The following is a 15510-nucleotide window of genomic DNA, read 5'->3' as shown; positions in this document are numbered from 1 at the left end:
AGAGCATAATATAGGCTGACTCTTTGCAGTTGTGTAAAATTTTCAGGTATACAGCATCAGTCTATGTTAATAAATAGTCCTATGAACTCTTCTCAGGATTCATTTCAAGTTAGAAACTCCAACTCTCAAAGCCAAGAACTGATCGGCTGATTTTGAGCAAGGGGACCTTTTTTTCTGTAAGTGGTGTAATTCCTTTTATTGCATCCCTCATGACTGCTACTTCATACAGCAATGAAGTACTGAAATACAAAACAGGAGAGTCATCATCTCTAGAAATGTCACTTTAACACACAGCCCCTTTCTCTTAAACCTCCCTATTCAAATATTTAAAAAACTAACATATCCTCAAATCCTGTGAGATTCACACCTTACCATACAAACCATACAGGCAGAGCGATCACATATATTGCATGACTAGACCTAAGTAAATCAGTCCTGCTGAAGTCACTTGGCCAATTTGCCTACTGAAGTTTAAGTGGATATACTAGTGTTTACAGACATCGGGGCACAGAGTCCTGCCATGCGTGCCCCAGCAGCAGCTCAGCTACTGTCCATGAGAGCTGGGACAGGCTTCAATAAAAGGTTTAGACACCTAAAGTCAGGGGGGGATGCAACCACACACATTGGCACTGGATACCAGATCTGGTTACATGCCTATGGCAAAAAACATTAATAGACACATCTGTATGAGTTGCAGTGTTTTGGTAATGTCCTTCAGCTCCGAGAAAGGAGTCTAAAGCCTGGAGAGAAGAGGTGCCTTCATACACTGGCAGTCATATGCTGTTCTACCCACAGCTGGAGCAGCACCCCTTTCACCGCCTGACCGAGGATGCTGTTGGGAGGACCTGCCAATACAGAACAGCCATACACCTACACATCCGAACAGCTACGGACCACTCCTGCCGTCTCCGAGCACAGGAGGTGAAGCCAGTGCTTGACTTTTTGCCCCTTGCTGAGTACACACACCATTACACATTTAGGTTGCCTACACAGAGGCAGGGCAGGGAGAAAGAAGGGCATCTCAAAGTAGACACAAAGCCAAGAAAACCTCCACACTAAGCCGCCTGAGCGGTGCATTAAACACATGTGGGCTGCCCCAACACCACAGCACCCACCTTCAAACAGCCACCTCTAAATACACAAGACGAAGGGTCAAAACCCTTCACTGAGGTCTCTTACACCTGTTCCTTGCCAAAGTAGGAAAGACTTGCTATGTCCTGTTTTAGCAAAGCCAAAATTCATGCTGCTTTCTGCTACTTACCTTTTAGACAGGGACCCATGGTTAAAGCACTTACTTACCCACAAAGTGGGAGATGCAGGAGTCCTCCATCCCAAACTGAGGAATTGCAATGCCTCAGCCCCCACTATGTTGTTATCTCCCCATGTAACGTTGACACTTGGACACTCATTGTCAGGTGTGTGGTTGTGTTTTGGAGCATGGATTGCTATGATCAGATCTCTTTCCCAGTGGATTTGTGAAAGCAGTTGTGAGCAGTTACTCCCTCTATTTATTATGATGTAAATACAACCTTGTGCGCTACTGATTGCCTTCTCATTTGCCTCTAACTTCTGCATTTGCTTTTTTTGCCTTGACTGTAAATATTCTTGCTTGTCTATCATCTCTTTTTCTACTTGCTTTTTGTTCCACAATTTTAATATTTTCTTATTTAAAAATCTTGAGTATGAGCATTAACAGTCAGTGCAAATCCCTCCATGCTTTTCTCCACATCCTAGTTTGTTTCACTCCTGATTCTCACTGAAGAACTTTTCCTTGCTGTCAAAATCACTTCTAAATCTAGCCCTTGTGTATTTACTGAAATGTAAACATAGTTGACAAACATTCATTCTCTTGAAATTATAACCTTCTTGCTAATTTGCACTGTACCAGATACTAGGAGTATCCTGCAAGGGAGTAAAATGTTCCCTTGGTTATACAGATATATTTGCTTTGTGATAAAGCATACTTGGAAGTGTTTTGTTTAAATAAAGTGATTTGATTAGATTATGGGGCAATTTTCAAAAGCATCTGACACCCCTAATACTCATTTTATTCACTAGCTCTTCCTGTACATTGCTTACGGCTTGGATGAAGCAGCATCCTGTGAAACAGAAAACCTGACTGATTGATCTGGAAGGTGAATAGAGGCAATTCCACAGATGCTCTTGAAGTTTCACATGCTCACGGCCTCCTTCGGTAATAGCAGATAGGTAAGGACTTAGGCCAACAAGCAGACAAAGTTCAGGACTAAAACCCATTTCTAGTTCCTCTCTAGATGGATCTCCTAGTTAGGGGCAAAAATGCAGGTCTGCTACCTGTTTGCTGGACTTTGTTTATTTTATTTAAGTAAGCCAGACCAACGTGTTTGCTTGCTTGTTGGGTCAGGGGGGCGTGTATGCAGAAGAGAAGAAAGGTCTACACAAATGTTCAAACTGGCTGAGGTGCATCTCCATATTCCAGTTCCTTGCAGCTTCATGCACTGTGTGTGTTCCACCTCCACTCACTGTGAGTGAGTTCCATCACTCATTTATTTGGTTATTTTCATTCTTGAAAACATCGTGTCAGCATTTCTGATATAGTTTGACACCTTCCTGGCAGATATGTCTCCAGTGCAACAGCTATGATCTTGTTTTGCTGTCACAACTGTCCTACTATGACCAGTAGGAGCTACACACAATGTATAAGATTCCCTCATCTTCTACTAGACATACTCCAGGTTGCACAGAGTGGCCTTACCTATGTCTGCAGTAGTAAGGAGTGAGGAGTGGCATGAGTGGACCTGGGAAATGAAACAGCTGATGCTGAGATCCAGGGTCCACCCTGTACATGTTTGAGGAGAAAGTAGCTGACAACCGGCTCTAGCTCAGGTATCTGGACTAAATGCCCATTAGCAGTTGAAGTAAATTAGGTGAGCTCCTGTTGGTTTCATTTCATCTGAAAGGAATCCAGTTGACAGGCTTCAAGACGACTGTGCAACAGGAAACCAAGGTGGGGAAGATGGGATCAAACATGAGACTTACTTCAAACACACATTCTTCTGAAGTGATAATGTTGCTGTAGCCCTTATACAGCTGAATATGGTCAATGAAGAGCTTTTCAAGAGCCATCTCCTGCACAGTCACCTGTCTTCCCCGGATAGATGCCCTGCAGAGTGAAACAGAGGAGACAGTGGAGGAAGCAAAACAGAGCCCAGCAGCTTTATTTCTGTTTTTCTACTGGTGCAAATTAGACCTTCATGTAGAAAAGCTACTGAGTACCAGTGAATAAGGACCCGTGACTTCCTCCATACACTTCAATAGACTGAAACCAAAGTCAACACAGAATCTCTCCCATCTAGTTTTATTTTATTCCCCCAAGTGAGTTTGATACAGTCACTCCCAGAAAAAAATCAGAAAAAATCAGATCAAAATGACAAGAAACAAATGCCCATGTTGTCTCCAACAACTCATGTAAAGTTGCTTAATCAGTATAACCAAGGAAAACAGCCTGGTGTACTCAAGAAGTTCATGCCTTCCAGTGTTGTGTAGCCTGATTCAAAGCCCACAGAAGGGAGTGTCAGCCCTTTTTGTTATTTTGAAGGGTCTGTGGCAAACACGAACAATCCAGAAAGAGTACTAGAGAGCTTTGAAAGAGATTCAACTGGACCATGGGGATTTCCAAGATAATATCTTGGTAACTAAGGAGGAAATAAACAATTGAGACATTAATTATTTCATGATCTTCAGGCTTAACCTCAGATGCTAAGTGAGTGCTGAAGTGTGTTAAAGAATTTGTGTAGGAGATCAGAGCTTGCTTGTGTCCTCAATAATTGGGAAAGTCTCTCCAAATATCCCCATCTCTAATTCTTCTGCCCCAGTTGTTTGTTAAACTCGTCTGTGAGAGGTTGGTTGGGATCAGTGCTGCTTGCACTGATGTCTTAGCCATGTTAGACACTCTAAACATGGTCAGAGGCATTCACCAAGCACTGGGAAAAAAATTGAGAAAAATGCTTAAAAACTGTTACAAATTAAAAGGATGCACTAAGAAGAAAAATCATATTTAGTACAGTTAGCTGCGTTAAAATATCTTTTCCTCCTTTAAATATTTGACCATGAAATTCTGTGAGTTTTCTGCTACCAAAAGAGCCGCACAAGATAAGCCAAAAGGATGCACACTTTCAAAAAGTGTCTTTGGGCAAACACTCTGGGTTTACAGAGAATGCAGAGCAACAGGACTCTGCTTTCATGTCTCTGGGCACTTCTGAATTACCAACAGAGTACAAGGCAACTAAACAAGTGGACTTTAAGAAGGAAGGAGGGGAAGGCTAAGTATGTCGCAAAGCACTTTTTTGTGTAGTTTAATTTGAACTTCATTTATGCACTGACTGGCAGTAACACTCTTTCATGTATTTTGCAACTGGGGACTTAATAAACCAAGTTAAAGCTTATGTCATAGGACTGTGATCACCTCTAATTCAATATGAGTACGTAAAGCTGCATCTCTCTGTCCAGTGTGCTGTGTAGGTAGCCATCACCATCATAATGTAGGAGCTCTCAAAAAATGACATGTACCCTCCTATCAACTCCCCTGTTATTGAAAAGGTACAAGTTTATGGTCATTATCCTTGTCAGAGCACAGCTGGGAGCAAGTCCGAATAAAGAGATGGGTTCCACACTTAGTTCTGAAAGTCAGGTAGACGACATTTGTGCTTTTTCTTTTACTACCTAAATCTATGGCACAATTTGCCTCATTTAATGGTTTCGATTTCATGGATCCTCCATGAGTGAGTTGACAATTTTCTTCTTCGTCTAGAAAGCTGCTTTCATGGGAAACCACAGCTTCACGCAGAGAAACACTATCTTGGGTAGTGAAGATTATTTTTAATCAGGCTTTCTGAATTAATAAAAAGACAGTGAGTGAGGTACATGTTCCATGGAAATCCCATGCAGACAGATACTGTTCTGGGAGATTTGGTTGTTTTTTTCTGGTCAAGCTGAATCATTTTCAAAATTGTGGTAAATGAGGCTGAAGTCACAAATAAAGGCCAGATACCAGATGTGAGGTGAGGGGCGGGTTTTTTGGGGGTTTGCCAACATACCCATGGACCTTCAAGGGCAGTTTGTAATCTGGGTGATCCCAGGGCTGCAGCCCAGCCTAAGGTACAGAAGGGAGCACATGTACATGGATGGGGCTGTGATTCACCCATCTTACTGATACTTTTGTCTGCCAGAGACAAAGTTCATGCTTTTGAAGTTCTCATGTTTTTAATTTTGCAAAGTTTCGGTAGTACAAATCAAAACAGAACAGAGTAGTTCTACATTTGAGTCCAGAATTTCTCTACATTTTTGAAGTGCTTACATTTCATCCAGGACGAAAACCATACACGCGTGAGGTTAACTTTACCTACTTGATGACTCCGCACATGCCAGAAGCTGCAATTTAAACTTCATAACTTTGATTGAGTGTCTGTCCTTTGTTGGACACTTGTTCAAATGCGTTCATAAGCTCTCAAGGTATGTGTTGTAACCGTTGACTGGAAAGAGAGTAACAATATACTGACGTGTGTTGTTGGTACAATAAACAGGTTACCTGGCTGAATCTTTCATTAACACGGAAAGAGTTTAGGGCTGTAACATAATTTTTTATCACTATTTAAACAGCTGTTTACTGTTCAGTATATTGTAAAGAATGCTTTTGTGACGAGGTTTATTTTTAACATCTTAAATATGTTTTCTTACAGTAAAAAAATGACCTTACATGACTTTAATGATTATTAATATGCCTTAACAGATCTTTGACGTGAAACTACAGCACAGCCATCTATCGCAACCACTCAAAGTATCATGACAGTAGTGGAAACTGACTTCAGCTTCCCATGTCTGCACCACCTGAGATAAAAGAAGGTGAATCACAGGGATTAAATTTGCTAATTCATGTTGTATTTGTTGCCAGAAGAGTAGACAACTGAGCATCCGTAAAGCAAAAAAAAATCACAAAGAAGCCAGGACTGAAAGTAGAATTGTTTGATTAACATCCAGTGAAAGTAATCAGACATACAGAAGATACGATATATCAGAGCACTTTTTAAAGAAATAAATATAAATTATGATAATCCTTCTAGTTCTGGGCATTTACAAAAATAAACAAATGTTTTCAGCCAGCTTTTTTTCTGATGATGTATTCATGTGCTCAACCTTTTTCTTCCTAAATCAAGGTTTCGTACGAGTTCATACAAAAGTAACAGCGTAGTATTTATAAATACTTTCTGCAGGTTCATAGTTCTTCTTGTAGGTGTTGATTTTGGCCTTAATCCAAAACCCTAAAATGAGAAGTAAAAAGATTTAGTTTTGAGGATGTTGAATCAATTACTGACAGGGAATTCTACTCATGGCAAATATCTGGTGTAAAACAAATACTTAGCTATGGATCTTGATTCCACCTGCTCTGAGTTTTATTCAAATTTAAAAGGCATTTTTCTGTCTTACATGAAGAATTGGACATACCTGTCTATTTAATCATTTCAAAGGCAACACTGAACTTCGTGGGCTAAAATTAACATTAAGTTGTACACTGCCTTAGTTGTAATACCCTACAATGCATATTGAAAACACTAGAAAACTTTACAGTTCACAGACATTTCACCTATTTTTTCATTTCTCTCCTTTGTTGGGTTTTTGGTGGGGTTTTTTCACAATGATTTCACAGCTACCATCAAGCTGAGGTAACTAAGATTTGGAGAGAGGGGGCAGGAGCTGAACACGGGATTGCAGTGTCTGACCTACCAGACCTGGGTCTGTTCTGGTCCCTGGTTAAGACCACAACACAATGAGATGTCCAAGGAGCGGGCAGAGCAGGCTGTCTGAGACTAACCGCTAGCACAAAGGGACTGAAAGCCTAGAAATAAATGGAAAAGCTTTTTTACAAAATTTCCATGATGGTTGGCAAACAAAATACATTGTGAATTTTTCTAGTGATAGTGTAAAGTCTGGTATATTTCATTCAGAAAATTATTCTTTTAAAAATGCAATTTATTATTCACAGTGCTGTGAACCCAAAGGTCACTACTAACCAACTTGGAGTATAGCAAAACAGACTTTTAAAAAACAAAAAACTGTAAAGGATTCCTTATAAATACGTTTATTTTTTACTAGGTAACTGAACCTAATCGTGAACAAAAATGCATTTTTCTGGAAGTGTCCAGTGATTTGAATTACATTTTTAATGTGCAGATCCAGACCAAAGCCTTTTCAACAACAGACAAAAATTGCTACAAAACCTACAGTTTGGCCTGCAACATGCTTTCTTGCCTCCTTCTCTTCCACACATGCCTGTCCTTACACCCAGCTCCCATATCAGCCAGTTACAGTCCTCCAAGAGGCAGGATGAGTTCAGGGCACAGAGAACAGACAATACATGAAGAACAACCTAAGCAGGTCGCAGGAGATCAGGATTCTGACTCTTATTTTGTCTGCACAGACACGTGCAGTGACCTATGCCAAATCATGTCACACCGCTGTGCCTCACCTTCCCAACTGTAACCGGGAATAAGATGCTTCCTTTTGTATCACACCTATCTTTTTGGAATTAAGGAGTCTCCAGGCTGTCTTTTACTATGTGCACAAGCAGGGCACCACGGCCTCTGTGTGCTGTTGCAGAGCAGCTTAAAAGAATGGCAATCCCATTAGGTTAGAGGAGAAAAATGTCCCTAGCAGGTCTCCATCTCTACTTCATCAACACTATCATAAATGGGAGCTCACCGGGTGTCTGGAACTGTTCAGCTGTCACCACAAATCCCCAGGCAGTAACTATTAACCATTCACATTGCAAAGTGCTGGAAAAAGGGATGTGTTTTAAGGTACCAAGCCAGCTGTACACATCAATACAAAAAGGCCTAAAGAGAAGACATTTCTACTATTCAAGGATATAGAAGAGAGACTTGTAATTGTTAATAATGTAATTGTTTAGAAGTTACATTAAATACCTGCAAACGTGGTCAACCAGAGCTGAGATTTCCCTGCAATTCCTCCGGGGTGTGGAGGCTGAGTCAATGCTCTGTCGGTGTTCCCCCATGCCAAAAGCCCGAGCAGTCCACCCAGAGGGATTCAGTGAGATCCCTGGTACATGGGCGAAAGCTGTTTGAAACTGTGAAACATCTGCTGAGGTGAGCTTACACAAATAGAAATATGAGACTCAATACAGGAGTCACTGCCTGAAATCCCAAGACCCGTGCTGTAGAAGAGATAGAAGCACAAAATGTAACGATCTTCAGTGTGCTTGGTGTCTGTCAGCCCATGACAGAGAGAAATACACAGAGGATGCCTGGGACATATCCTCACAGGCCACTGCGACAACAATTTACTGGATGAAAAGGAGAATAAGCCTCAGAATTTCCAGCTACCCTATTTTAACAAGTGAGTTCTAATTGTAACTGCATTACCTACGCAAGAAACCCGGAGACTTTACCAAAAGTGATCACAACGTATGAATAACCTTGAAGACACTTATTAATTTGGGGTTTTTTCACAGTATTTTGTTGAAGAGTATAAAGTAAATATTGAACATAAATAGTCACTTGCTATCAGGGTTTGAACAGGTGCTGGGTACAAGGCAGACTTTAAGACTGTTTCTGATACACCTATGAAAAAGTTGTGCCAAAGCAAACTACAGCCTCTTTTGACCTCGTTAGCTTCAGTTTTTCATTAAGACTGTGCAATGCAAAATATAAATAATGGTTGCTGACCAGAAGTAAGTCAGTGTTTAGAAAAGATGAAGAGTGCTGTTGCTGTCATGTAAAACTGACTGCAAAATGCTTGTCTTTTCCCTGAAGTCAGACATAGAGGAAATTTTCTTTAGAAAAATATTCAGGAAAACAAGGGGAGAAAAGTCAGTGAAATTCCATTTCTCTGCAATCACTGAACAGAAGAGCCAAAACCAACAGGAGTGGTTTAGTACTGCTGCTACAGTGCTGGTCTCTACACGATCCCCAGAAGTCCGAGCCACCTTGATGCCAGCCTGCTGCCACCAAGGGTCAGTGGCAAACCGATGGGAGCTCCAGCTGCATCCTTCTCATGGATGGCGTTGGCTTTGTCTGAGTGGGAGTGGTAGGAACCCGTGTGCTTCAAAAATGATAGTCAGGCCAATTAAGTGACACCAATGTGTGCCTCTGTTTATGTACAAGTTGATATGAACACCAAAGCAAAAATATTTCTATTATGAACACGTGGAGAGTAGATCAGATTTGTTAAAGGGCAATATTTCTCTTTATGACCCATTGAACAACCTTGGCAACCCACACAGGAAACTCCATGCCAACACTCAGCATTGGATATTGCCTTTAGGCCAGGGAATGGGCAATATTGCCGATAAAAAAGGCTTTCACAAGCTATAATTACACCAAAAGCCCTATGTCATTTCTAAATACCTCCATCCAGATCCCTTTTGCCCTTACCATCTTCAAGAGACCTGACCTAATATGCACCTATTTTCTAAAAGATAGTTCCTCTTTCTAGTATTTCTCTTTAATCAAGATGTACCTTGAAGGCTGGTGTCATTTTTTAATTAACACCTAAAGATTTTATCCATTGAAAAACCCATGAGGCCAGAACAAGGTTTATGTGCAATTGAGGTGCTCATATTCAAAACATGGTTACTAAACCCTTCCCCTGGCACTACCACCACCTCCAAAAAAAAAAAAAAAAAGTATTTTTCTGTTTTGTTTCACCTCAAACTGTCCCAGATGGCCACGGCCATCCGTCCTATGGCCCAGCGCCAGCAGGGAAGGGAAGGGCAGTGGAGGAACCTTTCTTAAGAGCAGCAACAAAGTTCATGAAATGACATTGCACCTACTTTGTTTTATTTATTTCTGCTGGGGGCTTGGCGAGCTGCCTGGACCCATGACATGGACCACGCACCATCAGGGAGAGAAAATCAGAGTGAACATAAACCACAGACCAACATGTTCATCAGTCCACCACATCTGCACGTCCAGGGGCTCTGCCCTGTGGCACAGATCCTGCCCCAGGCACTAAGCATAAAGCCAGATCTGTTTGGATATGAGGTTTCCTAGTGGTGGACTTCCAGCTTCTCCAGGGATCAGCTTCTGATGGAACAAACATGAAGAACTAGCATGCATCGAGGGGCCAGGCTTTGTCCCCTGTGATCCCACCAACTCCTGCCTGTCAGAAAGACAAAGAGCACTGGGAGACCTTTTAACTTACTGATAACAATAAGCAGTTGCTGGGCTGCTCTAATCTGTGAAAGAGATGAAGTTTATGAAGTGGATGGATAACTGTGAATTTAAAGCACACTTTTATAGTTTAAAGGAGACGTTTATAGTGCACTATAACTATGTTTATAGCATAACACTATGAACATACTATGTTGCATACCAAACACCCTTTCCTTTTACGAGTTACCTGTCTAATGATGCTCCTGTGAGTCTCAGTGAGAAGCATCTCAGTCTGATTAGCCAGTTTTCAGCCTTTACAATTAACAGGGGTTAAAATTAAATACATTTTTGAAAGGCACCTGTGATAATTTTCGATTACTTTTAGATCACAACTCAAAATTAATCAAGGATACTTTTAACATAGAAACACTATGTGTAAAAGTAATCAGTGGAAAATCTGCAGCAGATTAACTGCAAAAGTAAGTGGATAAACAAGTATTTGTAATTCTGAAAAGATTTGAAGTATCAGCAAGAACAACACTAGTGACAATCCAACAGGGTGATTACTTTATTGTTGCATCCTACAAGAAGTCTACAGTTTTCATGTCTCACTTTATTTCTGAGGAATTAATATGCTTATGAGCATGACAAAGTTGTACATACTATACATTTTGTGTTTAACTTCATAAAACACGTGGAGAGGAACTTGAGATACTTATACAAGCTGCCTTACATTATCATTTTATTACCTGCTGAATTCAGTGCAGCTGGGCAGGTTTTGTGTCTCCTGGACACTGCAGAACCAGAGCTTTCACACAGCATTTTGGCCAAGGTGGCAATGGTCTTCTGAAATACGAACCACGCTGGAATTGTCCCAGGGCTGAGCCCTTGGCATCCCAGACCTGGCATCAGCATCTCCCCTGCTAGAAAATGTCAGTGCTGCAGACACAAAGGACCACAGATATGAAGGACCACCTTTGCAGCCTCCTAAAAAAGCCACATAACTACATGTCATGCTGGTGACAGGAACCTTTCTCCTTCTTAATACGGTCTCTGCTTGCCAAAAGCACAACACTACGTGCAGGGCTGCAGCTCCCCTAAGAAACCTGCCACTGAGATGATGATGTGGTGCTGTCACCTTAACTGTCACACATGTCTGTTACAGTTGGATTGCTGTTAATGTGCATAGACCCGTGCAAGAATACTGGAAAATCTGAGTATTGAAAAAGCAGAAAAACTTATAACTTCACAGGCAGAAAACCTCTATCCTGCGTGGAGCATGGTGCCTTTATTCACCTATGTGCCACTGAAAAGGAAACTTCAGGGACCATTTCATGTGTGCTGTCAGTGTTTCAGCATTCAAACCAGTGAAATGTATCCATTCAGAACAATTTAACATTATTCATGCTTCCTCTACTTGAGATCACCGAATGTTATCAGCAGCATGTTTTATTCTAAAATTTCCTGCTTAAGCACATCAAGCAAAGTAAACTTTGTGTAGATGCTCAGCTTTCTGTTATCTTTGCTCTAATGAAAGCAAATACGCATACCTGGTGAAAAATACTCTGTTTACATTGAATCGGCACAAATAAGTGGCAACTTTAAGTACTATTTAATCATCACACCAAGTGCAAACAGACATGTACAGCTGCACACATGAACTACACAAGTGCAATTTGTAAACATTATGTGGATGTACAATTCCGTGACGGGGAAGGTGTATCGTGCTCAAACCACTCGGGACGGTCTCTCCGTTTTCACTCCGGCCAACCGCAGCCGCTCTTCCGCCAGCCACATTCTCCTGCTCAACTGAGTAAAACCTCCGGGTAAAACCATCAGGGCAGACCTTCACTTAATCTCTACACTCATAACAGTCATTAGCAAACTACTGGGGGCGAGTTGCCGACCCGAAAACCACAGCTCCGTGCGGGGCCCGCCGACGGCCGCCGCGGGGGTGCCCGGGGCTCGCCTCTGCCGCGCCCGTCCCTGCCCTTCCCCCGCCTCCAGCAAGGGGCAAACAGCGCCAATACCAGTTTTCCAAGAGAAAAAGGGCAGCTGGCCCCCGACGGTGGTCCGGGACACGCGTGGCCGGGGATGGCGGGGCGGGGGGGGCGGATCCGCGGGCTCTCAGCGCGGCACCCAGCGGAACCGGTACCCGCCGGCGGCGGTGCGGAGGGTGAAGGCGTTTCCCTGCGGGAAGGCCAGGGTGCGGATGCTGCCCGCCTCCCCCAGGGCCGCCCGCAGGCTGCCGCCCCCCTCCAACCCCTCGCCGCCCGCCCGCCCAGTGCGCAGCCCGCGGAAGGCGCCGTGCAGGAGCGGGGCCGGCCGCGGGCGCTTGGCCGTGGGGCTGTCCCCCCCCGGGCTGTCCCCCCCTGGGCTGCCCCCCCCGAGGCTGCGCAGGGCGGCGCGGCACTTCTCCGACACCTCCCGCAGCATGGCGTCCACGCCCGCCGCCTCCTCCCGCGGCTCCGCCCGCCCGACACCGACCCACGTCCCGGCCGGGGCGGCGGCGGCGGGAAGAGGAGGTAGAGGATGAAGAGGAGGAGGAGGAGGAGGAGGAAGCACCTCCCTGTCAGCGCACTGCGGGAGCATCAGCACCTGCCGGGGGGAGAGAGCGGGAATTCCGCGGGCTGCCGCGCACCGCGCATCCCCGCACTACCCCATCCTCCACCATGCTCCCCCGCAGGCTGTCCCGTCCCCCGCCTCCGCATCCCGCACCGCTTTACCCCACAGCACCCCAACCCGTCCCGCACCGCCTCACTCCACCACACGCCACCCTGCTCCACCCCACTCCACCCCACCTGCACCACCCCGACCCACACTGCACCACCCCATCCCGCCCCACACCCCGCCATGGCCCTGCCCCACCCCTCACCGCTTGGCCTCACCCTGCACCCTGTCCCCCACCGCACGCCCCCCCAGGGACCAGCAGGGCCAGAGATGGGGACAGCACTCACGTCAAGAACGGCAGCCAGCTGCCTGGCCTGGCTCGCCAGCTCCTTCAGCTGCACGTTGCTCTCCCGCAGCGTCACCAGTTCTTCCTGCCTCTGCGTGAGGGTCTCCTGCAGCTGCCAAGGACAAGTGGGGACAGGGCGGTTCAGGACAGCCCCACCGCCCAGGGGCCGGGGGATGCTGCCCACCGGGGCCACGCAGCTGCCTCAGCAGGATGCAAGGGAGAGAAACCCAGCACCAAGGGCCTTGGGGAGGGCTTGGGTGTCCCTACCTGGCTGTTTGCCTCCAGGGCATCTCCCAGTGCTTTCTGGTGCTGGTCCGCCAGGCCCCTCCAGCACGGCTCGGGGGAAGGCAGGTGCTGCGGGGGCACCTGCGCCACCACACTGCTCTCCAGCTGCGGGGCGCAGGGGCCAAAGGCCACCTCCTCGCCAAGTGAGAAATCAAAGTTGGCGCAGTCCAGTGGCGGTGGCATTGAGGTGGATGCATCTGGAGGGAATAGCCACAGGCGTTAAGACAGAGGAGGTTTTCACGTCCTGTCTTCCCCCTGACCCCAGCACACCATCCTGGTTCTGAGCATTCCTCTGGGATTTCCTGGCATGCTTGTACTCTACTGCAGCAGCTGTGCACCCTAAATGTGCTTGGATTTAACTTGCATCTCCCGTGGGGGAAAGCTCAGTGCCAGCCCAGGTCCCTCTAAGGGGGCATGCAGGGACACACTGCCTTACACTGTCCCAGGGTGGGATGAGCGTGCAGTGAGTGGGCATTCAAAAACCCAAAAACAAAGCAAAAAAAGAGGATACTGAACGCAGCATGACTGCAGATGTGCACATGCAGGCATGTTTGGCTCAGGTGAGGAAAAATATCTACTTGCCACATATAAAGTCATCGACAGCACCTCTGAACTCCTGGAAATCAAACTCTGGTCCATCCTGGAAGCAGGAACCCTGGGAGGGCTGAAGGAAACGTGCCTGTGAGCAGGGCCCATCGCTCAGACCTGCCCGCGCTCCGACACTGTGTTCAGCACCTTCCCACAAGCCCAGGCACCCCCAGGCGCCTGTCCCCTGCCCTGCCCTGGATACTAATCCATGTAATACGTGGGACAAGATGCTGTCCTCCACTGTGCCCATTTCACAGGTGGGAAGCCTGAGGCTGGGGGGGCTGCCACCCACCCATTGGCTTGAGGGGGCGACCCTGGTGGGTGCCCTGTGCAGGGAACAGCCAAGGCTGCCCCAGCTGGGGGGTTACCTGCTGCAGGGTCACGGGGCTGGACCGGGTTATGGGAAGGATGGGGGCACAGGCTGCCAAATCCTGCCAGTCGATGGTGGTGAGCACTGGGGGCAGCGAGAGACAGCGGTGAGGAGCCCAGGCAGGGATGGGCACAGCCAGGGGTGGTGCGAAGTGGGAAGCACAGTGAAGTGGGAAGCCCAGCCAGGGGTCTGGGGGCTGGGGCCAAGGGGTCTGGCCAAGGGATGCAGGGCTGGGGAGCACGGTGGGGGGCATGGAGAGGGGGGAACCATGGTGGGAGTGAACACAGCGGGAGGCATGGAGCGGGGAACGTGGCCGGGGGGACACGACGGAGGGCATGGTGGAGGTGTCACAGCCGGGGTACGCAGGGCCGGGAACCGGCGGGGCGAGAGCAGGGACACACAGCGGGAGGCACGGAGAGCGGGACATGGACGGGGGGACACGGTGGGGGGCATGGTGCAGGTGTCACGGCTGGAGGATGCAGAGCAGGAGAGCACGGTGAGGGGCACGGGGGGGCGCGGCGGGACACGGCCGGGGGGTCAGGGCTCTCCGCCGCGGACAGACTCACCGAGGGCGGGTTCGGCGGGGACCGGCAGGGCGCCGCCGCGGCGCGGGCGGGGCGGGGGCCCTCGGAGGGTCGGGGCGGCCGGGGGGGTCCCCGCCGCCCCCCCGCCGGGCCGGGCCGGCTTCTTGACGAGTCGGGCTGGCGGATCCTGGACCCTGTTGGGACAGATGCTGCCGAAGGCGCGGCGGCGGCCGCCCTGCTCCATGCTGCCGCCGCGGCCCCGGCCCCGGCCCCGCTGCCGGCGGGCGCCCTCCGCTCCGCGACCCGCTCGGCGCCGCCCCGCGGGCAGGGGCGCGGGGGGCCGGGGCCATTGCTGAGGGCTGCCCGCCCGCCTTCCCTCCGCCGGGGCGCGGAAACCGCCCGCCGTCTCCTCGGGCCGCGCCGCCCGCTCCCGCGCCCGCGGAGCCCTTCCCCGCGCCCGCGGAGCCGGGGCGGGCCGAGGGGCCGCCCCGCAGCGAAACCCGAGGAGAGGAGCGGCCGGCCCCGCCGCTGAGGACACTCCGCCCCGGTCCGTCGCCCCCCCCGGGACCCTGCCGGGCCGCGTGCGGGCGGCAGCTTACGGTCTGGCAGGTTTTTAGAAGGATTTTTATTTTTAAGGATTTT

The 15510-nt window shown here is 47.7% G+C and overlaps 1 protein-coding gene across 1 annotated transcript; it reads right to left on the bottom strand.

The window, feature by feature from the left end:
- Positions 1-12272: 12272 nt before the first annotated feature.
- MCIDAS (multiciliate differentiation and DNA synthesis associated cell cycle protein) lies at positions 12273-13569 on the bottom strand. Its single transcript, XM_063319567.1, has 3 exons — positions 13369-13569; positions 13103-13213; positions 12273-12743 (listed from the first exon to the last, which is right to left on the bottom strand). Exons 1-3 carry the CDS (start codon positions 13567-13569, stop codon positions 12273-12275), a joined length of 783 nt encoding a protein of 260 aa, XP_063175637.1.
- Positions 13570-15510: the final 1941 nt, after the last annotated feature.

The sequence above is a fragment of the Chroicocephalus ridibundus genome, chromosome Z (genome assembly GCF_963924245.1).
Source record: "Chroicocephalus ridibundus chromosome Z, bChrRid1.1, whole genome shotgun sequence".
NCBI lineage: Eukaryota > Metazoa > Chordata > Aves > Charadriiformes > Laridae > Chroicocephalus > Chroicocephalus ridibundus.
Note: the sequence above shows the minus strand (reverse complement) of the source record. Positions and strands in the feature narration are given on the sequence as shown.

Excerpts from the sequence above, each read along its gene's own strand:
- MCIDAS (XM_063319567.1), bottom strand. The coding sequence starts at position 13,569 with ATGCCACCGCCACTGGACTGCGCCAACTTTGATTTCTCACTTGGCGAG. Across the intron at positions 13,214-13,368 it reads CCCTGGAGGCAAACAGCCAG|CTGCAGGAGACCCTCACGCA; the intron begins GTAGGGACACCC and ends TGTCCTTGGCAG. Across the intron at positions 12,744-13,102 it reads AGCTGGCTGCCGTTCTTGAC|GTGCTGATGCTCCCGCAGTG; the intron begins GTGAGTGCTGTC and ends TCCCCCCGGCAG.